This window comes from Phodopus roborovskii, unplaced genomic scaffold (genome assembly GCF_943737965.1).
Source record: "Phodopus roborovskii unplaced genomic scaffold, PHOROB, whole genome shotgun sequence".
Classification (NCBI taxonomy): domain Eukaryota; kingdom Metazoa; phylum Chordata; class Mammalia; order Rodentia; family Cricetidae; genus Phodopus; species Phodopus roborovskii.
Genome location: NW_026125537.1, coordinates 449318 through 473798, shown reverse-complemented (window position 1 = coordinate 473798; position 24481 = coordinate 449318). Strand labels below are relative to the sequence as shown.

General features: G+C 41.7%; 1 protein-coding gene across 4 annotated transcripts in view; it reads right to left on the bottom strand.

The window, feature by feature from the left end:
- Positions 1 to 24481, bottom strand: part of Rps24 (ribosomal protein S24) — a 1129312-nt gene that overhangs the window by 818952 nt on the left and 285879 nt on the right. Inside the window, exon 4 of one of the 4 annotated variants that reach the window (XM_051176702.1) lies at positions 20530 to 20539. The exons of the other annotated variants lie outside the window; for them this stretch is intronic. Within the exon in view, the coding sequence (XP_051032659.1) occupies positions 20537 to 20539 (3 nt within the window). The 3' untranslated portion in view covers positions 20530 to 20536. Of the gene's footprint in view, positions 1 to 20529; positions 20540 to 24481 lie in introns of those variants that run through there. 4 annotated transcript variants of the gene reach the window in all.

Genomic DNA, 24481 nt, shown 5'->3' with positions numbered 1-24481 from the left:
GAAAAAGAAAACCACATGATCATCTATCTAGATGCTGAAAAGCCTTCTACAAAATTCCACCTTTTCATGATAAAGGTCTTGGAGGAATCAGGGATAACAGGAACATACCTAAACATAATAAGAACAATATACAGCAAACCAACAGCCCACATCAAACTGAATGGCGAGAAGCTTAAGGCGATTCCTCTAAAATCAAAAGACAAGGTTTCCCTCTCACTCCATATCTCTCCAATATTGTACTTGAAGTTCTAGCTAAAGCAACAAGACAACATAAGGAGATCAAGGGGATCCAAATTGGAAAGGAAGAAGTCAAACTTTCTCTTCTTGCAGTTGATATGATAGTTTACATAAGCGATCCAAAAACCTCTATCAGGGAATTCCTACAGCTGATAAACACCTTCAGCAAACTATCAGGATCCAAGATAAACTAAAAAAAAAAAAATCAGTAGCCTTACTTTATTCAGATGACAAAGGGGCTGAGGAAGAAATCAGAGATACATCACCATTTACAATAACCGAAAACAACATAAAGTATCTTGGGGTAATGCTTACTAAACAAGTGAAAGACCTATATAACAAGAACTTTGTGCCTTTAAAGAAAGAAATTAAAGAAGATACCAGAAAATGGAAAGATCTCTTGGATCCAAGATGCTCTTGGATAGGTAGTAAAAAAGGCAATCTATAGATTCAATTCAATCCCCATTAAAATCCCAGCACAATTCTTCACTGACCTTGAAATAATAATATTCAACTTTCTATGGAAAAACAAAAGACCCAGGATAGCCAAAACAACCCTGTACAGTAAAGGAACTTCAGGAGACACCACCATCCCCGACTTTAAGAGCTATAGCCTGGTATTTGCACAAAAATAGACAAGTAGACCAATGGAATCGAATTGAAAATACTGATATTAACCCACACACCTATGAACACCTGAGTTTTGACAAAACAGCTAAAACTATACAATGGAAGAAGCAAAGCATCTTCAACAAATGGTGCTGGCACAACTGGATGATAGTGTGTAAAAGACTGCAGATAGACTCATATCTATTGCCACACACAAAACTCAAGATCAAAGACAGCCACATAAATCCAGTACATTGAACCTCTTAGAAGAGAATGTGGGAGGTATCCTTGAAAAAATAGGAGACCGCTTCCTGAACTGAACTTATATCCAGTAGCAGAGACACTGAGATCGACAATTAATAAATGGGACCTCAAACTGAGAAGCTTCTGTAAGGCAAAGGACACAGTGGACAAGACCAAACGGCAGCCCACAGACTGGGAAAAGATTTTCACCAATCGTACATCTGACAGAGGGCTGATCTCCAAAATTAACAAAGAACTCAAGAAGCTAGTCAACAAAACACCAAATAACCCTATTTAAAAATGGAGTACAGAACTGAAGAGAGAATTCTCAATAGAGTAAATCAAAAAGGCTGAAAAACACTTAAGAAAGTGCTCAACATTCTTAGCTATCAGGGAAATGCAAATCAAAAGAACTTTGAGATACCATCTTACTCCCGCTAGAATGGTTAAAATTAGAAACACCAATGACAACTTATTCTAGAGAGGATGTGGAGAAAGGGAACACTCCTCCACTGCTGGTGTGAATGCAAACTTGTACAGCCATTTTGGAGATCAGTATGGCAGTTCCTCAGGATAATGGGAATATACCCAAATGATCCACATCCATGCAACAAAGACATGTGCTCAACTATGTTCATAGCAGCATTATTTGTAATAGCAAGAACCTGGAAGCAACCTAGATGCCTCTCAACTAAAGAATGGATAAAGAAGATGTGGCACATCTACACAATGGAATACTACTCTGCGGGGAAAAAAAAAATGGAATTTTGAAATTTGCAGGCAAGTGGATGGAACTTGAAGAAACAATCTTGAATGAGGTAACCCAGTCACAAAAAGAGAAACATGGTGTGTACTCACTCATCTATGGGTTTTAGACATAGAGAAAAGGATCACCAGCCTATAATTCACATCGCCAGAGGAAATACAATACAAGGAGGATTCTAAGAGATTCATATAAGGTCCCTCACAAAAGGGGAAGGGACAAGTGCTCCAAAGCACATGGGAAGCGCTTGGTGTGTGTGTGGGGGGGCAGTGAGTGGAGAGGAAACTAGGAGAAAGAGAAGGGGAGGAGAAGAAAGCAAGTGGGGCTAGGAAGATTGAGTCAGGGAAGGAATAGAAGAGAGGAGAGAGAGAGAGAGAGAGAAAGAGAAAGAGAGAGAGAGAGAGAGAGAGAGAGAGAGAGGAGACCATAAAAGAGGGAGCTATTATAGATTTGAAGAGAAAACTGAACCTAGAGAAATGTCCAGAGACCTACAAGACTGACCACAACTAACAATTTGAGCAACAGTGGAAAGGCTACCATAAATGCCCTTCCATGACAATGAGATCAACAACTAACTTATCTACCATCACGGAGCCCTCATCTAGTAGCTGATGGAAACAGAAGCAAACACTGAGCCCAACTGGAATCCAGATATAGAGAGGGAGAACAAGACTAGGCTGCAGAAACCCATAGAGACAAATTACCTGAACAAGGAGGAGTTAATGGGCCCCCAAACTGATAGCTGGGAATCCAACATGTGTACGAGTACGGTTTTTCTGCCCACTGCTGGTCTTGTCCTGCCGCCGTGCCAGCCCCAAATAATACACAGAGACTCTGTATTAGATATTATACTGTTGGCCAGTTACTACTTTCTTATCGGCTAGCTCTGTCTTAAGTATTAACCCATTTGTGTTAATCTATGTATGTCCACGTGTTCTTCTTACCGGGAGCCGGCTACCGCATACAGCTCTCTCCAGACTCTCCATCTTGACTCCTCCTTCCTCCTTCCTATGTCCTCCTTGTCTCCTAGTCCCTCCTATCTTCCTATTGGCAAACAGTGCTTTATTATTAACCAGTATGAGAAACATATATACATAATGGCATCTCCCATCAAACATGGGACTGACTCAAACCCCCTGAACATGTGTCTCAGCTAGTAGTCCTGAGCAGTCTAAGGGACCTCAGACAGTGGAACCAGGATGTATTTCTGGTGGGCAAAGGACTTTGTGGGCACATTCCCCATGGAGGGATACTCCCTTAACCTAGAGACAGGAGAGAAGTCCTGGTCCCTACTCCAAATGACTTGACAGATTTTGATGACCCCTCCTGGAAGGCATCACCCTACAAGTGGAGTGGAGTTGGGGTTGGAGGGGAGGGTGGGAGGGGTGCATATGAGGGTAGGAGAGAGGGAAAGAGGAAAGATGGAGGGTGGGAGGGAAAGGGAAGTGGGATCGATATGTAAAATAAAGATAAAAAATTAATATAAAAATTTTTTATTGGTTTCTCAGACAAACTCTTTAGAAATGAGAAATAGGATTCATATGAAATTGCCCAGGACCTTAGAGAGACAAAATGATCTTGAAAAACTACAACAAAGCAGATTTTAAACTTACCAAGAAGCAATGATACGTAAAGCATCATGTAACACGTTATAGTCAAAATCCAGAAAGAAATCTATGGTCAATGGATTTTTGACAAAGAGCCTGTCTTAGTTTCTTTACTATTGCTAAAAACAACAACAACAAACCCCTGAAAAACAACTTACAGGGAAAAGGGTTTATTCTGGATCACACGTCAAGAAAGTTCATCATGGTAGAATGTCAAGGAAGCAGGAGTCCTGGTTGAATTACATCCAGTCATTAAGCAGACAGCAATGAGTTAAGATACTACTCAGTTTCCTTTTCCATTCATACAGTCTAGGATCCCAGCTAGGGAACGGTGGCACCCAGAGTGGGCAGATCTTCCCATCTCAGTTAACCTACTCAAAATAATACCCACAGGCATGCCCAGAGACTATCTATCAGCTGATTCTAGATCTCATCAAACTGACAACTTAGACTAACCATCACTAGCACTTATACCATTGAATGGAAAATGATTAATGACATTAAATTAATGTGGATTTAATGTCAACAACAACAAAAAAGCATGAGTAGCTGAATAACCAAATCAAAGGAATGAATTCTGAGCCTTACGTCATGCCACGTCCACATCCACAAATACAAATGAACCCATAAACTAAAGGTGAGAATAGAAACTCTCCTTTTTGGCAGGAATATAATTTTGGGGATGTGTAGTGGTTTGAAAGAAAACGACCCCCAAAGGGAATAGAACTATCAGGGAGTGTGACATTGTTAGAATGGTGGGACCTTGTTGGAGGAAGTGTTTCACTGTGGGGGTGGGCTTTGAGGTCTATCTTGCTTGAGTTTTACTTAGTGTGACAGTTAGTCAACTTCCTGCTGCCTTCTGATCAAGATGCAGCCAGCATCATATGTGCCTGCATGCTGCCATGCTCCCTGTCATGGTGATAATGGACTGAACCTCTGAAACTATAAGCCAGAACCTCAGTTAAATATTTTCATTTATAAGAATTGTCATGATCATGGTGTCTCTTCATGGAAATAAAAACCTAACTAAGATAGGATGTTGTTACGAGTTGGTTTCCAGCTGGCCTGGACTGACCGTGGCGTCAGCCCCAATTAACACACAGAGACCCTGTATTAGATATAATTCTGTTGGCCAGTTACTTGTTTCTTATCGGCTAGCTCTGTCTTAATTGTTAACCCATTTCTATTAATCTAAGTGTTTCCGTGTGGTCTCATCTTACTGGAGAGTGGGGATGGCGTTATGCTCTCTCTCGTCTCTCCATGCTGACTCCTCCCTACTACTTCCTCGAATCTCCTTGTCTCCTAGTCCCGCCTATCTTGCTTTCCTATTGGCCAACAATGCTTTATTCATTAACCAGTATAAGAAACATATTTACAGAATGACATCTCCCATCATCTCCTCTTTTCAGTTCAAATAAAAAGAATGGTTTTAACCTTAACATAGCAAAATATATCATACAACAGTTATCAAATAAGAATCACAATTAACAATATTTAGTCCATTAACATTTAGCAAGATTTAAAGACAATATTCCATCATCTATCCTATCTTTATGAATGTGAAGTCCTATATGTAACTTATCTTTAATCCTAACTAAGGAAAACTATTTGTCCATAACTATTTGTCCAACTCCCTCAAAGACCACAGAAGGATAGTATATAAACTTTTAAATGACAGAGACCATCTACCTGGTCAGGCACCTGAAGTTCTTCTGTAATGTTTCATCTTCAGCCTATAGGCCATAGTGTGTCTGGCAGACTCCCCAGTAAAGCAGAAAACTTTAAACTGTCCATCTGTAGTGGTAGTTTGTCAATCATTTTTCTCTGTGTCCTGCATACTGTCTGACAGACTCTTTCATGAAGCAGGAACTCTGTAGCAATGCCCATCTTGAATCAGCAGTCACTTTTCTGTGGGTCTTGCATGTCCAGTTTATATAGCATAAAGTCAAACAGTCCAGACAAGAGCAGTATCTTGTCCAAATGGCTAGTCTTGCCATATTGGAAGTAACTTCATAATGTGTTTCTTTAATGTCCATGTTCCATTTTCCTTTCTGGTGCAGGTGGTGTTGCCATTTATGTCTCACTGTCAAGAAAAACCATTTTAAATGTCATATTCTGTAGGCCTTTGAAAGGTTTGAAGAATAAGTATTTATCTCAAATACTTGTCTGTATATCTAGAAATCTTAACTAACTTAATGATGGGAGATGTCATTCTGTATATATGTTTCTCATACTGGTTAATGAATAAAGCACTGTTGGCCAATAGGAAAGGAAGATAGGAGGGACTAGGAGACAAGGGGGAAAGAGGAAGTAGTAAGGAGGAGTCAAGATGGAGAGTCTGAAGAGAGCTGGACGCCAACTGGCTCTCTGAGGGTAAGAGGAGACCACATGGAAATACATAGATTAACAGAAATGGGTTAATACTTAAGACAGAGCTAGCCGATAAGAAACCAGTAACTGGCTAACAGCATTATATCAAACACAGAGTCTCTGTGTGTTATTTGGGGCTGGCGCTGCAGCAGGATAAGACCAGGGGCGGGAGGCAAAACCTTACTCCTTACAAATGGCGCCCACGTGACTAATAAGAACTTCCACTAAAAATTTAACAAAAGCTTATAAATGGGTTTTAGAAACAAAAGAACAGAGACAAGCAAGGTTTCTTGGTAGCAGCATTTTTCTCGGTTGGACTCTGATTTGCGAGAGACAAGCAGATGTTTCTGTGGGGGGATGGTTTCCAGACTCAGCATAAGTGGCAAAATAACCACAAGGCTTTTAAGAAAAAGCACTGCTAACAATTTATTGGTGTGTACAAGATCTGGCAATGGCAGTGACTACATCTCCAAGCCAGCAGCATGCTGCTGGATGGCAGCTTAGACCAGGGCGGTGACCACAGCTCTCAGTGCTGGCCGTAAAATAGCTGCCACCATCTTTGATAAACCGTACAGAAACGACTATGACTTTCATTTTAGCAATGTTGTTGTTTACCAGATAAAAGACTCGTGGCCTGAAAAAGGTAAACATTTACAGTAAAGACAGATTCATATTAAGAAAACCTCTAAAGGTTTACAGTATGTTTTAAAATATACGTAGACATGGGGGGGGGAGAATAAAATGGTTTTAAAAAGACAAAAAGGAACTGGGTATGGTGGCACATGCCTTTAATTCCAGCACTCAGGAGACAGAGGCAAGCAGATCTCTTGTGATTTCAAAGTAAACCTGGTATGCAGAGTGAATTCCAGGACAGATAAAAGTTACACAGAGAAACCGTGTCTCAAAACATGAAAAAATAAAAAGTAAAAGAAAGACAGTAATAATAAAGCCACGTAAAGATGGAAAACTCAGAGACAATCTGGATATTGTATGGTGTTATATTGTCTTTATATCTTTTGACCGCTGAGGAAACAACAACTGTTAAAACAAATGCTGCTAGATCAATCCAATTTATATATTTTAAAAATGCTTTGATTTCACGCCTCCCCTGCTCGAATTCCCTGGGTTGGCCCCTGGTCCTGCTGCTCCTGTCTCCGGTCCCCATCGAGAGCACCCTTGGAGCTCTGATACACCCCCACCCATCCCCACCGCGAGCCTACCCGCCTACCCTGTGCCTTACCCTGCCCACGGTCCTGCTGCTCTGGTTGAGCACTGGGACAGAGGGTGGAGCCAACAGTCCACCCTACTTCGGAGACTTCTCAGAGCAACTCTGAACAAATGAGACCTGCCTATCCACGCGGGACCACCTGTAATTTCCACCTGCTTGGTCTCTGACCCCACCTCAAGTCCTCTGCCCGAGTCCCGGGCCCTTCCCAGAGATACGCCTATCTCTGCGAGACCACTGTGAGTACCTTCTGGCATCTTCTACTGGATCCTCATCCTTGACCCCATCCCTGGATCCCTGTCTGCGGAGAAACCTCCTAGAGAGCTTGGACCACACAGAGCTACAGATATTGAATCTCAGACCCACATAAGCCCACCGGGGAAGTACCATAGAGAGAGGGGGAGACCCCATCAACATCTACTGGAAGAAGCTATGGGAAGAAGGCAATACAAGAGAACACCTAACAACAGAAAGACAAGCATGACACCACCAGAATCTAGGGAATCTACACCATGCAGAAAGGAACACAACAACAAAGCAGAGGAAGCAGAAGGGAAAAACTTAACAATTACCATCATAAAAATGATAGAGGCCCTCAAAGAAGATGTGAGAAAACCCCTTAAAAAAATGGAGGAAAAACAAACAAAAAAGTGGAAAAAATGAACAAATTCCTTAAGGAAAGTACAGAAAGCCAAGAAAAAACAATTAAGCAGGTGAAGGAAACAGTTCAAGACTTGAAAACTAAAATAGAGAAAATAAAGGCAACACAAACTGAAGGAATGCTGGAAATAGAAAAACTGAGCAACAACTCGGCAACTATGGACACAAGCATAACCAACAGAATTAAAGAGATGGAAGAGAGAATCTCAGGCGCAGAAGATAAACTAGAAGAAATAGATTCATCGACCAAAGAAAATCATAAATCCAACAAATCCTTAACAAAAAACATCCAGGAAATGTGGGACACCGTGAAAAGGCCAAACCTAAGAATAATAGGCATAGAGGAAGGTGAGGAAGCCCAGCTCAAAGGTGCCGAAAACATATTCAACAAAGTCATCAAGGAAAACTTTCCAAATCTGAAGAAGGACATGCCCAAGAAAGTACAAGAAGCATACCGAACCCCAAATAGGCTGGAACAAAGAAAAGAGACCCCTCGACATATAATAATCAGAACACCTAGCATACAGAATAAAGAAAGAATATTAAGAGCAATGAAGGAAAAAGGACAGGTAACATATAAAGGCAGACCTATCAAAATTACATCTGACTTCTCCATGGAAACCCTCAAGGTCAGAAGGTCCGGGATAGATGTTCTACAAGTATTAAGAGAACACGGATGCCAGCCTAGGCTACTATATCCAGCAAAACTCTCAATCACTATAGATGGAGAGAACAAGATATTTAATGACAAAACCAGATTTTCCCAATACGTATCTACAAATCCAGCCCTACAGAAAGTATTAGAAGGAAAACTCTAACCCAAGGAAGGTAACTACGCCCACAAAAATATAGGCAACACATAATTCAACTACACCAAAAACCAAGCGTAAAGCAGAACTAACATATTCACAATACCACTGGCAAAAACAAACCTAAATCAAACAAGCATCAGCAATCAATGGTCCTTACTCACCCTCAACATTAATGGTCTTAACTCACCTATAAAAAGACATAGGCTAACAGAATGGATACGAAGACAGAATCCATCCTTCAGCTACATACAAGAAACACATCTAAGCTTCAAAGATAGATATTACCTCAGGGTAAAGGGTTGGGAAAAGATTTTCCAATCAAATGGAAATAAGAAGCAAGCAGGCGTAGCTATCCTAATATCTAACAAGTTAGACTTCAAACCAAAATTAGTCAAAAGAGATGAAGACGGTCATTTCATATTCATCTCAGGAGAAATCCATCAACACAAAGTCTCAATTCTGAACATCTATGCCCCTAATACAAAGTCACCCACATTTGTAAAAGAAACACTACTAAAACTCAAAGCTCATATAAAACCTCACACACTTATAATGGGAGACTTCAATACACCACTCTCAACACTAGACAGGACCACAAATCAGAAACTCAACAAAGAAACAAAAGAATTAACAGAAGTTATGTCTCAACTGGGGTTAACAGACATCTATAGAACATTCCATCCAAAGACAAAAGAATATACCTTCTTCTCTGCTCCACATGGAACCTTCTCTAAAATCGATCACATACTAGGTGACATAGCAAATCTCAACAGATACAAGAGAATAGGAATAGTACCCTGTATCTTATGGGACCACCATGCTTTAAAATTGGAATTCAACAACACAAATAGCAAAAAACCTGCAAACTCATGGAAACTGAACAATGTGCAATTTTACCACTCCTGGGTCAAAGAAGAAATAAAGAAAGAAATTAAGGACTTCCTAATATTCAACGAGAATGAGGATACAACATACCCGACTTATGGGACACCTTGAAAGCAGTGCTACCAGGGAAGTTTATTGCACTAAGTGCCCATATGAAGAAAACAGAGGATAGCGCAACTGAAAGCCTTAGAACAGAGAGAAGCAAATTCACCCCTTAGGAGTAGACACCAGGAAATAATCAATTTGAGGGCTAAAATCAACAAAATAGAAACCAGGAAAACAATACAAAAAAATCAATGCAACGAAGAGTTGGTATTTTGAGAAAATCAACAAGATAGACAAACCTTTATCCAAATTATCAAAAAAGCACAGAGAGAACATGCAAATTAACAAAATCGGAAATGAAAAGGGGAACATAACAACAGACACAGAGGAAATCTAGACAATTTTCAGGTCATACTTTGAAAATCTGTATTCCACAAAAATTGAAAATTCAAAGGAAATGGACAAGTTTCTGGATAACTATCACTTACCAAAATTAAATCAAGAACAGACAAACAACTTAAATAGACCTATAACCCGCAATGAAATAGAAGCAGTCATCGAAAGCCTTCCAACCAAAAAAAAGTCCAGGGCCAGGTGGATTCAGTGCAGAATTCTACCAGACATTCAAGGAAGAACTAATACCACTATGCCTCAAACTGTTCCACAAGATAGATACAGAAGGTTCATTGCCAAACTCTTTTTATGAGGCTACAATAACTTTGGTACCCAAACCTCACAAAGACACAACTAAGAAAGAAAACTACAGACCAATATCCCTGATGAACATCGATGTAAAATTACTCAATAAAATACTGGCAGACTGAATTCAATAATACATCACAGAAATCATCCACCATGACCAAGTAGGATTCATACCTGGAATGCAGGGATAGTTTACCATACGAAAATCTATCAACGTGATCCACCATATAAACAAAGAGAAAAAGAAAAACCATATGATTATCTCCCTAGATGCGGAAAAAGCCTTCGACAAAATTTAACACCCTTTCATGATAAAGGTATTGGAGAGGTCAGGGATAACAGCAACATACCTAAACATAATAAGAGCAATATACAGCAAACCAACTGCCAACATCAAACTGAATGGAGAGAAACTTAAGCCAATTCCTCTAAAATCAGGAACAAGACAAGGCTGCCCTCCCTCTCCATATCTCTTCAATATCGTACTAGAAGTTCTAGCTAATGCTATAAGACAACAAAAGGAGATCAAGGGGATCCAAATTGGAAAAGAAGAAGTCAAACTGTCTCTATTTGCAGATGATATGATAGTTTATATAAGCGACCCAATAAACTCTACCAGGGAACTCCTACAGCTGATAAACACCTTTAGCAAACTAGCAGGATACAAGATAAACTCAAAAAAAAAAAAAAAAATCAGTAGCCCTAGTTTTTTCAGATGACAAAGAGACAGAGAAAACAATCAGAGAAACATTACCCTTTACAATAGCCACAAGCAACATAAATTATCTTGGTGTAACACTTACCAAACAAGTAAAAGACCTATATAATAAGAACTGTGTGACTCTAAAGAAAGAAATTAAAGAAGATACCAGAAAATGGAAAGATCTCCCATGCTCTTGGAAAGGTAGGATAAACATAGTAAAAATGGCAATCTTGTCAAAAGCAATCTACAGATTCAATGCAATCCCCATTAAAATCCCACCACATTTCTTCACCAACCTTGAAAGGATAATAATCAACTTTATATGGAAAAACAAAAGACCCAGGATAGCCAAAACAACCCTATACAATACAAGAACTTCAGGAGGCATCACCATTCCTGACTTTAAGCTCTACTACAGAGCTATAGTTCTGAAAACAGCCTGGTATTGGCATAAAGATAGACAGGTAGACCAATGGAATCGAATTGAAAATCCGTATATTAATCCACACATCTGTGAACACCTGATTTTCGACAAAACAGCTAAAATTATACAATGGGGTGAGGACAGCATCTTCAACAAATGGTGTTGGCACAATTGGATGAGGGTGTGTAGAAGACTGCAGATAGACCCATGTCTGTGGCCATGCACAAAACTCAAGTCCAAATGTATCAAAGACCTCAACATCAATCCAGCCACATTGAACTTTTAGAAGAGAAAGTAGGAAGTACCATTGAACAAATTGGTATAGGAGACTGCTTCTTGAACATAACTCCAGGGGCACAGACACTGAGAGAAACAATTAATAAATGGGACCTCTTCAAACTTAGAAGCTTCTGTAAGGAAAAGGACACAGTAGACAAGACCAAACGGCAGCCCACAGACTGGGAAAAGATTTTCACCAATCCTATATCTGACAAAGGGTTGATCTCCAAAATACACAAAGAACTCAAGAAACTAGTCAACACAACACCAAAATCACCCTATTAAAAAATGGGGTACAGAACTGAAGAAAGAATTCTCAATAGAGGAAATCAAAAAGGCTGAAAGACACTTAAGAAAATGCTCCACATCCTTAGCTATCAGGGAAATGCAAATCAAAACAACTTTGAGATACCATCTTACCCCTGCCAGAATGGCTAAAAATTAGAAACACCAATGATGACTTATGTTGGAGAGGATTTGGAGAAAGTGGAACACTCCTCCACTGCTGGTGGGAGTGCAAGCTCATACAGCCATTTTGGAGATCAGTATGGCGTTTCCTTAGGAAAATGGGAATTAGTTTACCACAGGACCCGGCAATCCCCCTCTTAGGCATATACCCAAAGGATTCACATCCATGCAACAAAGACATCTGTTCAATTATATTCATAGCAGCACTATTTGTAATATCAAGAACCTGGAAGCAACCTAGATGCCCCTCAATTGAAGAATGGTTAATGAAGATGTGGCAATCTACACAATGGAATACTACTCTGCAGAAAAAAATAATGGTATCTTGAAATTCGCAGGCAAGTGGATGGCACTTGAAGAAACCATCCTGAATGAGGTAACCCAGTCACAAAAAGAGGAACACAGTATGTACTCACTCATATATGGATTTTAGACCTAGATCAAAGGATCACCAGCCTATAATTCATACCACCAGAGAAACTAGGATACAAGGTGTATTCTAAGAGATTCATATAAAGTCCCTCACAGAACTGGGAAGGGACAAGTACCCCAGAGGTCAGGGGAAGTGGGGGGGGGGCAGCGAATGGAGAGAGAAGTAGGAAAAAACGAGGGGGAGGAAAGGAAAACATGTGCGACCAGGAAGATTGAGCCTGGTTAGAAATAGAAGACAGGAAAGAGGGAGAGAGAGAGAGAGAGAGAGAGAGAGAGAGAGAGAGAGAGAGAGAGAGAGAGAGAGAGAGAGAGAGGGAGAGAGAGGGAGAGAGAGAGAGAGAGAGAGAGAGAGAACATAAAAGAGGGAGCCAATATTGGTTTGAAGATAAAATTGAACACAGAGACAGGTCTAGAGAACTACAAGACTGCTCCCAACTAACAATCTGAGCTTCCATGGAAAGGCTATCATAAATGCCCTTCCTGGAGAGTGAGATCAACAACTAACTTCTCCATGGAGCCCTCAACTAATGCCTAGTTGGAAACAGGATCAAACACCCATACATAAACACTGAGTCGAACTAGAACCCAGATGCAGATGGAGAGGACATGACCAGGCGGCAGAAACACATAGAGACAGCTTGCCTGAACAAGGAGGAGCTAAGGGTTCACCAGACTGATAGCTGGGAAGCAGTATGGGACTGACTCAGGCCCCCCTGAATATGGGTCTCAGCCAGAAGGACTGAGCAGTCTAAGGGACCTCAGACAGTGGAGCCAGGATGTATCCCTGGTGCACAAAAAGACTTTGTGAACACATCCCCCATGGAGGGATAACTGCCTTAATCTAGAGACAGGAGAGAAGCCCTAGTCCCTACTTCACATGACCTGTCAGATCTACATGACCCCAACTGGATAATATTCCCCTACATATGGAATTGGTGTGAGGGGATGGGAGGGGAGGGTGGTTAGAGTGCATGTGAGAGGGCAGAGAGGGTAAAAGGGATAGAGGAAGGGAGGGAAGGAGGGAGGAAGGGAAGGAGAGAGGGAGGGAGGAAGGGTGGAAGAGGGAACTGGGATGGACATGTACAATAATAAATTAAATTAAAAAAATGATTTGACTCCAAAATTTTAGTTGAAGGACATGTTACTGGGGGAAAGGATTTCTATTTTTGTTTTCACAGAAAATGAAAAGATGTGGATTCCTTCCAGAATAATGTGGTTTGATCATGCCAGACTGCCTGAAACAGAGTACGAGGTGATCCTACATTCAAAACAGCTGGACCAAGCAGCCCTACAGACTACATCCAGGATTTCTGAATCTTCTTTGAATCCCCCATGACAGCGCCCCTTACCAGCAGGAAGTAGTTTGGAAAGAACGACGCCAAATTCCCAAATATTGTGTATAAATGTTTGTTTTCATTTAATTGGACTTTGTTATATAAAATAAATTAAAAAATTATCAATAAAGTATTTACAAATAAAAAAAATAATTTGACTTCAAAATTTAAGTCTAAGGACAAGTTACTGGGGAAAAAGATTTCTATTTTTGTTTCCACAGAAAATAAAAAGCTGTGGATTCCTTCCAGACTAATGTGGTTTGAGCAAGCCAGACCCCTGAAATAGAGTACCAGGTGATCCTACATTCAAAACAGCTGGAGAAAGCAGCGTTGCAGACTATAGCCAAGATAGCTGCATCTTCTTTAGATTCCCCCATGACAGCGCCCCCTAGTAGCAGGAAGTAGTTTGGAAAGAACGATACCCAAATTCCCAAATATTGTTTATAAATGTTTGTTTTCATTTGAATGGGCTTGGTTATAAATGGTTAATGATCACAACCAATATCTTTTTAAAGTTAAAAAGGGGATTATGATATAGATATGAATACTTTGTTTTGGAATGGATTTTCATTTATTGATATTATTTAAGGTCAATAAGGTGATATGTATATTTCTCCTGCCATTGACGGTTCTTATACACACCAATTAATTGTTAGCAGAGTTTCTTAAAAGCCGCGCAAGTTTTTGCCATGTATGATGAGTCAGGAAACTTCCCTTAAAGGAGCCACGCAAATCTCTGCTTGTCTCTAGCAAAACAGAGTCCAACTGAGAAAAGTGCTGCTACCAAGAAGCCTTGTTTTTCTCTGTTTTTTTTTTTTTTGTTTCTAAAACCCTTTTAAGTTTCTATAAGTTTCAAATGGAAATTCTTATTAGCCACTTTGCGGCACCATATGTTACAAGTAGGTTTTTCCTGTTGGCCTGGACCCACTGCGGCACCTGCCCCAAATAATACACAGAGACATTATATTAGATATAAATGCTGTTGGCCAGTTACTTGTTTCTTATCGGCTAGCTCTGTCTTAAGTATTAACCCATTTCTATTAATCTAAGTGTTTCTGTGTGGTCTCATCTTACTGGAGAGTGGGGCTGGCGTTCTGCTCTCTCTCGTCTCTCCATGCTGACTCCTCCTCACTATCCTAGAATCCTCCTTGTCCTAGTCCCGCCTATCTTGCTTTCCTATTGGCCAACAGTGCTTTACTCATTAACCAGTATGAGAAACATATTTACAGAATGACATCTCCCATCAGGATGTTTATTGGTTTAGGTGCTGAAAATGCTAAACCAATTATAATGATGGTTATCCATATCTGTAAATATAACAAAAATCATTGAATTGTATACCTGAAATGTGTAAATTAGGTTCCAAATGAGTTATAACTCATATGTCAATAAATACATTTTTTACAAACTTTAAGATTAAGTGGGGAAAAGCCTTCATATCCTCTGGAGTATTCATAGTTTGGGATCTTAGAAGAGACAGCTCCCATTGTAACTCTTATCATTTTGCAAAAATAGAAACTCTGACCCACAGCAGAGTTTGGGGTATTCTCTAATCCCTGATGTCTCTGAGAGCCCTACCAGTTCAGGGCTTCTACCTAAGGTTCCTTCTTCCTGCAATCTGTAGTGGGATATTCACTTTGTCTGCTTCTGTGGCACTGACCACACCCATTGGGGGTAGAGCCAGCCACAGAAGTGGCCAGTGGAACTAGGTCTGAGGAGGAGGTGGGGAACACTCTCTTGCTGGTGGGATGCAGAGAGGAGAGCATCTGGTGGAACTTGCTGGTGTTCATCTGTCTAGGTTGTAAGTTATTTCTCCCTGAATAAACATCTATTCGGCCTATTTGTTTATCCTGATCCTTATTAAACCACAACAGCAATCCCTTCCCAGGGCACCTTAGTAAGAGAGCCTGCTATCTCCAGTGACATCTCATAGAGTCTCAAGCTCTCCCTTCCACAATGATTATGATGGATTGGTAAAGCCTATAAGCACTTTATAACAGGTGACCAACCACCTCCATTTTCCTCCTGCATTCATTGGTGGGCATTAATCCTGATGGACTACTTGAATTGCTTGCTCTTATCCAGGGTAACTGACTAGACCTTTTGGAGAAGTCCCAGGAATTCTGTAGATATAGTCTTTGCAATATCTGGAAGTATGAGAAGGGAGCATGTCAGTATCTCAGTGTCTCAGGGACAGACATAGCTTCCCTCCTCCCACAGCATGGCTTCATGAAAGTCATGGGATGATGTGGCCAGCCAGTGTCTGCTCTAGATATGTTCTCAGTCACAGTGCCCTGGCTTCTTGTCATGTGATGCTCAGGATCCCCAGATTTCCCTGCCTTGCTCTGTAGTCTACAGTATTTTCCAGTCATCTCCAAAGTCTGAACCTAGCTCACTGAGGGCATCAAGCCTGGAATGGATGTCACTGGTCACTTGCATGCAACTAGAGCCAAAATCTCCCTCTTTCTTAAATCATAAGGAAGGGCTTTGTTGGGAATAGGATGAGATGGGAGATAAGAAATGAATGGAGTAGAAAAAAACTGAATGACCCAAATAGCACAAGCTGGATCCAGACAATCTTTAAGGTTAGCAGAAGTAACAATAATATTTGATGCCATTATAGGCCAGACAGGGTGTCTGCCTTGTAACTACCAGGCTCGAGACTACAGCAGATGATACCCCTCTCCATTGGTTCCCCAAGGCAGCTTCTAGCCACAATACTCTTGAAAAACATCTACAGAAAAAAAACCCACCCACCTCAACAACCCTCACTTCTGTGCCACACTTGCTCACTGTCATCCTCTGCTTCGTTTGTCAACAACTCTGTACTCATGTGCACACCACCCATAGATCTCCTCACAGGTCCTCATCCTATCCCTCCTGTGGTCTCAGCAACATGATGTCAGGGTTACATGCTGAGCTCCAGGTACCAAGAGTGGCATAGAGAGCCAAGGCTCCACTCATCACAGTATCGAGGAGGAAGGCTGTTTCTCCAATCCAGCAGCTGTTCTGTGTCAGATGTGGACCAGTGTGGTCATCCACAACATCCCTGTTGCCTTTACAAGCATCCTACTACCATCCTACTGATGAGAAGCCTGAGGTTCTAAGACAAACTAAGACAGGTAAAAGAAAGGACTGGGGATTCAATATAGTTGGTAATGTGCTTGCCCAGTGTGCAAAAAGCCTTGGGTTCAGTCCCCAGCACTACATAAACATGGTGTAGTGGGGGTACATCAGAGGTGAGAGTAGAACCGGAAATTTAAAAGTCATGCTCAACTACATGGAGAGCTTAAGACCTACACAAGAGAGACCCTGTACCTAGAAAAGGAAAAGAAAAAGATGAAAAAAGAAGCCTCAAGTACAGAATCACTGCCTTTCCTTTTAGATAAAAATGGCTATGCTGTCCTCTTCCCTGCCAAAGAAGAGAAAGAGACAGCAGTGATTGTAGGGATAATGGCATTCTCTTCAGGTCACAGCACTGCCTTCCACTGTAATAGGATATGTATGGTTAAACAATACGACTCATGGGAATGGAAGGGAAGACCACAGAATCACTCTCCTTGGCTCCTTTCTCCATGTTGTGCATCACACTGTCATGGCCTCTTCAAGACTGAGTCAGGAGACAGCCGCTGGCCTCAAAGACTGTAGCTAACATATTATTAAATATGTAAATAATATAAAAGCCAGAGGAGAATTAATATTTCATATCTAATGAAGTTAAGATGAATTCTCCTGTGTCTAATTTTCTGTTTTTAAACACATAATGCACTGTAGAGTCCAAAGTGATTCATGGTATTTTATATTGGTGAAAGACATTCAGGGGTTTCTCTGAGGCAGTTTCCAAAGTGATTAACTCGAATGTTATTATTACAAATAGGATTTGTGTTTTAAAAAAATAATTCTGTAGTTAATCAGAATGAAGAGCGTGGGGTTTCTTTGCTGGTGGGCCAATCTTAAATGAAGTTAAGGAATGAAAAAATACAGGTCAGTGTATCCTAAGATGAGTCAGGGAATAAATAAATGCAGAAAGGCTGGATGACAACAGGGAGAGGCAGTGACTGTGTCTAACTGAAAATGCGTGCCCAGCTAGAGGGAGTGTGGACACCACCACACTCCTTCACATGCAGCCACCAGAAGCTCAGGTTCATGTATTTAAATGAATCCATGTATATGATTGGTTCCTGATTCAAATATTTTTGAACACTTATGAATTAAAAAGAATGTATGGTGGCTCACCAGTTTGTCACCTCTGGACTTAGGAGCATTCCTTGGGAAAAGCTGCTGGCCAGGGCAGGTCCTTCCCCTTGGCTGGTTGGAAGGAGTCTGACCTTCCATCCCCAGATAATGAAAGGAAGAATATAAAATCTGCCTTATCAGCATTTTCAGGATGTAGCTTGGCATGTTTCGAAAAAGCACAAATCCTTCAACCCAACATTTCTAAGAGTACCTCAGAAAGAAATAATTAAGGATTGGAAAAATAAATTGCTATAATGACATTTCCATGGTGCTATTTATAATGTGGAAAAATAGAAGTGAATTGAAGATGCACCAGCAGTGGGTAATCACCCATTCCATGGTGGTGGTCATAAGCATGTGATGTCTTTGACAAATACAACCACATTTATACACATACTTTTTTGTTCTGTTTCTAGATTTTTTTTTTCAGATTTTTATTAGTGAGGAGTGGAACACATGCCACAGTGACAACTTTGTAAGCTCACTTCTTTCCTTCCACCTTTTTGTGGGTTCTGGGGATCAAACTTGGGTTGTCAGTCTTGAGCAGCAAGCACCTTTCCCTTCTGGCCAACACAGGGTTTATTTGTTTGTTGGTTTATTTATTTATTTATTTAATAATTAGCTAAGAATTTCACTTAGCATTACAAGAATAAATCCACTAAATATTAACATAAATCACATGTTTATATAGAAAAATAACTACATTTCCCAAGATCAATGAAGAGAGTATCAGTCACAAATGTATTTTTACAAGTGTGAGCATCTTATATGCTGTAATTGTAGCATTGCTATAAGAGATAGGCATGTGTTTATGTGTCAGGGGAAGACCTGTCCATGATGGCTGTTTCTAGACTAGATGGCTGGTTCAACAGCTAGAGATGAGCGCAATCCTTTTCTTTTCTTTATATTTTATGAATTGTAGAGAAACTTTTTATTTTTTCTGATGCAGGGTCTTGTGTAGCCCAGACTAACTTCAATCTCACTAAGTAGCTGAGGATGATTTTGAACTTTGGACCTTTCTGCCTCCACCTCCAGAATGCTCTGGTTACAGGCATGTATCACCCTGCCTGACTTTGGAGGTACTAGGGTTTGAACCCAGGGCCTCATGCATGCTAAGCTAGCATTCCACCTAGTTCCATCCCCAGTCCTAGATTGCAAATGAACTTTCAATGCTTCCACACCAAGTCCATGTCCTTTAGAGGACCCATCTAAATCTAATCTTCACTTCCCCACTTAGCCTTTCCCCTCCTCACAGGGCCTCTTGGGTTCACTGTGGAATGAGTAAGTGGGCTACAATCACTCCCAGGGGCTCCTATAATTTGAAACCATGGTCAAAGTATTCAGATTCAATTTGAAGCTTGAGCCAGACACATAACCCCCAAAGAGAGCCCCCAGGGCTCCCTCCCTTCCTTCCTGGTAACCAAGGATACCTTGTAGAGCAGTCAGAATCCCAGAATGAGGAGAAAGAGAATTGGGGTGCGAGTCAACCTCCAGCACACATACAACATGAACGGGAATTGAGCCTACCTTGAGCTGACCCATTGCACTGTAGAGTTATTCCAGTGGCAAAGCCCAGCCTGATAGATTGGACATGGCTGGGCCTCAGGGCAGCTGTGGGTGGCAGCCTCATGTTCTGAGGCCAGCACCTTGCCATAAATCTGGTATGTAACAGCCTCTGTGATAAGAGTTTGGCAAGGAGGAGAGGGGCAGTGTATAAACACAGGTGGGACCTCCCACACAGGAATGCACCATACAATGAAGCACATGATCCAGGCACAGGATCACACCTCCAGATCATATCTGCCTCAGTGCTTGACACATCATGACAACTGTGCATTATGGCAGCTATACAGTATGCCTCTAGGCACCTTTTTGGCCCTTCCCAAACACCTTCAAGCCTTCTTGAAGGAGATATGGAGTGTGTATACAGATGAGAGAAAACGAAAGGGACATTAAAGCTTTTGCCCATGTCAGCACCCCATGAGGCTGGTGTTGAAATCCCCAAAGATTTATCAATCATCTCTTTAAGCATGTCTGTCAACATGATGGGCAGGCAGAGGTCTGACCTCCCTGGTTGCCCCCTCACTCCTTGCCCCCTTTGTCATATCAGCTGTTCAAAGGTAGGGTATGGAAAGTGGGACATTTCTTTCCCTTACATTTTTGCCTAGCCACCTCCCAGGTAGTGACTGCAGGTGGCCTCATCTGAGCATCCTGTCCTCATGGGGCTCTACTAGGTCTGTTGACCCACCTATACCTTTCCCCTCAGTTCCTTTCAGCCTTCAGGACAGGCATGACATCCTATGGCCATCAGTGTAAGGATACCTCCTTATCCTCAGTATCCCCAGGGCCCTGCCTGCACAGTGGTGTTCTCTCTCCAATGGAACTATCTAGGTAAGCTGTACCCTCTGTCAGAGTTCTAGATTCATTTCTGGCTTATGATGCCAGGCCCTGCCTTGGTCACCCATCTCTGTTTGGGTGGTCTAGGGCCCCTCCCACCTCCACTCAGCTACCTGGAAGGGAAGACTACAGACATCAGGGATGTGGGCCCCTTCTTTGAGTCCCACTATCTGTTCCTTACTCTCCTGCACTTCCTTGGCTTGTACTGATGCTGGCTCACACCTTGGGAGTACTTCCTTGTTCCTGGCTAACCCCAGAGCTCCAGGGCATTGGGACTTTTGGTCAGGAGTCAGAACCATGGCCTTTTGGGAACCATCCAGGCCAGAACAGCTGGGAATGGAAGAGGGCAGGTTTCCCACGTGGCCTCCCTTGGTGTTGTTCTGGTTTCTTCCACAGCCTGGTGTGTCAGATCTTCGTGGTCCTTAAACCAACAATGCATGTGGAGCAACAGCCCCCAGTGACCATCCATCACCTCAGACCTGTCACCTTTGAAAACCAGTTAGTGGGCACTCAGCTCCAGCTCCGGCCACCTGCACCCTGCAGCTGAGCAAACACCAGTGACCACTGCTGGTCAGGGTCAGTCCACTGTGCCTTCATCTTTCTCCCCTTTGCCTCCTATGACAAAAGCCCTAAGCACCACCAGAAGTAGGTCTCTGCTTAGCTTATTAGCTTTGGGATGTTGGGCATGTTGTACCTGCTCTGAGCCCCTTTCTCAGCCCTGTTTGTCCAGAAAGGAAGCAGGTCTTCCTCTGGGCTTCTGAAAGACCTGGAAAGTGACCATGCAAAGTGAATGATTTTGGTTTGCCTGCTATATGCCTACCTCCCTCACCCCCCCAGTATGTACTAACTCTACCAGCCTGTGGGGTTTGATCAAATGGGCTTACACTGAGTATAGGAAACCAATGCTCAGAGTGGTCAAGTGACTTCTCCAAAGTCACCCTCACATAAGAATAAAGCAGAGATGTGAACCCCAATCCTCTATTCTTTCTCTTTTTCTTTGTAAATCTAGGATCTCTGTGGCTTTAGTTTGTGTTTACTGTAGAAATTTTGAAAACTGGTAAACAAGCCCAATCATCCCACTTAGGCAATTTCCATCACTTGTTGTTCATGTTTTGCTTGCCCCTAGTCTCAATATGTTGTGGGATTTAAACATACGCTAGCCTGGGGAATATCAACAGAAAAAATTTGATCTCACATTGCACCAGCAAGAGCCAGTGGTCCTTGTAGCAGTTTGCCACCTTGATCCTGTGGCCTAGAGATCATGAATTATCTATCATAGGCTGTTTGTAGAGCAGCATTGAAAGGCCAAAGCCAGTGGCTAAGGAAATGGTCAGTCAGTAAAGTGCTTGTTACAAAAGGATGAGGACCTGAGCTCAGATCCTCTGCAAAAAGCCAGGAGCCCAGTGTGAGTCTGCAAATCCAGCACTGGGTTGGCTGAGACAGGAGAACTCCTGGGACTTATTAGCCAGCCAATGTAACTAAAATCAGCAAGCTCCTGGTTCAGAAAGAAATCATGTCTCAAGAAATAATATCGAGAACAACTGAAGATGTGTGGCAGTGACTTCAGGCCTGCCTGTGCATTCTATGCATGTGTACCTGCATGCACATGAATGTGCACACACACACACACACACACACACACACACACACATACACACACACCAGTTATGCCCTGGGGACACTCTGCAACTGTGCTGTCTGTGTGGGCCTTGAGGAACATCACTGCATCTCTTTCAATACTGGCTCTTTTCCTGTAAAATGGAGCCATGGAGATGGGTCCTCTTCCTTGGTCAAATGTGTTTGTTTGCAGGGGATACTGGAACTGCGGACCTAAAGCAAGGAGATTCTGCCACCGTTCTGAAGGCTAGAGGTCTAGCCTGGAGGCTAGTGGGGCCACAGACTCCTAGGAGGCTCTAGGAAGACCTTCTCCAGCCTCTCTCCCAGCTGATGGTGGTTGGTCACTATATGTGGCACTGTTTGGATTGTGGCAGCCAAATGTCTAAGCCCACTGCTGCAGAATATTTTATCACACTGTGAAGCTACAAGAATGTTGGAACAGGGAGCAGAGCCAGAGACTAGTTGACAAGAATTAGCCTAGAGAGTATGGAGGACCTGGGGATATCGAAAGAGAGATGATAGGAAGGACAGGAAGGAGTAGGGAGGCACTTAGAGATTCGTGGTCTGTTTTGGTTTGGGACAGAAAGAGAGACACTCACCTGATGGGTCTCTGGCCAAAAAGGAGGTTCAGTTGATTGCTTTTCATTCTCTCTGAGCTACCAGGTTTTCACTTCCACATCTGACTACCGAGTCTTTATTGGTAAATAGCATAATAGAGACTTAGTTAAAACGACATGTGGTGGTCTCGGCCAAGTCAGGGCTGGCTGAACCATAAATCCTTCCAGGCCAAGGCCTGAGTGATGGTGCTGACTGTGTGGTTGCTGGGCGCAGATAATAGTTAAAATGTCAGCCACTAAGCCAACCTTCTCACGCCCTTCCCTCGGTGTGTCTGGTTCTTTGTTGCCTTATTTCTTTTTCTTTTTCTTTCTATCTTCCTTTCTTTCTTTGTTAATAATTTATTTCTTATTTTTATTTTATGTGCATTGGTGTTTTACCTTGGGTATATCTGTATCAGAGCACCATATCCCCTGAACACACAAGTTACAGACAGCTGTGAGCTGTCATGTAGGTGCTGGGAATTGAGCCTGAGTCCTCTAAAAGAGCAGCTAGTACTCTTAATTACTGAGCCATCTCTCCAGCCCTTTAGTGGGATATTCACTTTGTCTCCTTCTGTGGCATTGACCACACCCATTGGAGTGGAGCCAGGGGTGGAAGTGACCAGTGGAACTAGGTCTGAGGAGGAGCCTGGGAATGCTCTCTTGCTGGCGGGATGCAGAGAGGAGAGCATCCCATGGAACTTGCTGGTGTTCATTGATGGGAGATGCGATTCTCTAAATATGTTTCTCATACTGGTTTAATGAATAAAGCACTGTTGGCCAATGGGAAAGCAAGATGGGCGGGACTAGGAGACGAGGAGAAGAGAGGAGGTAGGAAGGAGGAGTCAACATGGAGAGACTGGGGAGATGAGACACTGGCCCCTTTCCCTGGTAAGAAGACCACGTGGAAATACATAGATTAACACAAATGGGTTAATACTTAAGACAGAGCTAGCCAATAAGAAACTAATACCAGGCCAATAACATTATATCAAATACAGAGTCTCTGTGTGTTAATTGGGGCTGGCGTGGCGGCGGGACAAGACCAGCAGCGGACAGAAAAACCTTACTCCTTACAGTTTATCTGTCTAGGTTGTAAGTTATTTCTCCCTCAATAAACACCTATTTGGCCTATTTGTTTATCCTGATCCTTATTAAACCACAATATCTGGTGTAGAGAATATCCTTCAGGGATTTTGATTCAGAGAGAAGACATCCTATTAGAATGGATATTTCTACCACATAAACAGAATAAAAAACTGAAAACATATATAGAAAAGTTCTCTCACTCGATTATAAAAGGTAAATTAAGACTTTGTCACCTAACAGGAAGGGACCCAGCAGAAATTATAGTTCCTTTAGCTAATGAGGAAATTCCCTCCTTATGGAAAGATAATGAATATTGGCAGAGAGCATGCAGTAATTTTTCGGGACTGATTAGCAACAATTATCCCAAAAGTGAAAGAATCAAATTCATAAAGAAAACAATTTGGATCCTTCCACCTATCTCTGGAGTTCATACATTCTACACTGATGCAAACAAATCTGGTAAGGCAGGATATAAATCAGGAAAAATAAGTAAAGTAGTTCAAAGCCCTTAAAATTCTGTACAAAAGGCAGAATTGTATGCCATTCTCATGGTACTTATGGATTTTACAGAACCCCTTAATATAGTAACTGACTCTCAATATGCAGACATAGTTGTCTTATACATTGAGACTGCAGAATTTATTCCTGACAATACAGAATTAACCTCATTGTTTATACAATTACAAGATACTATCAGAAAGAGGATTCATATATATATATATATATATATATATATATATATATATAT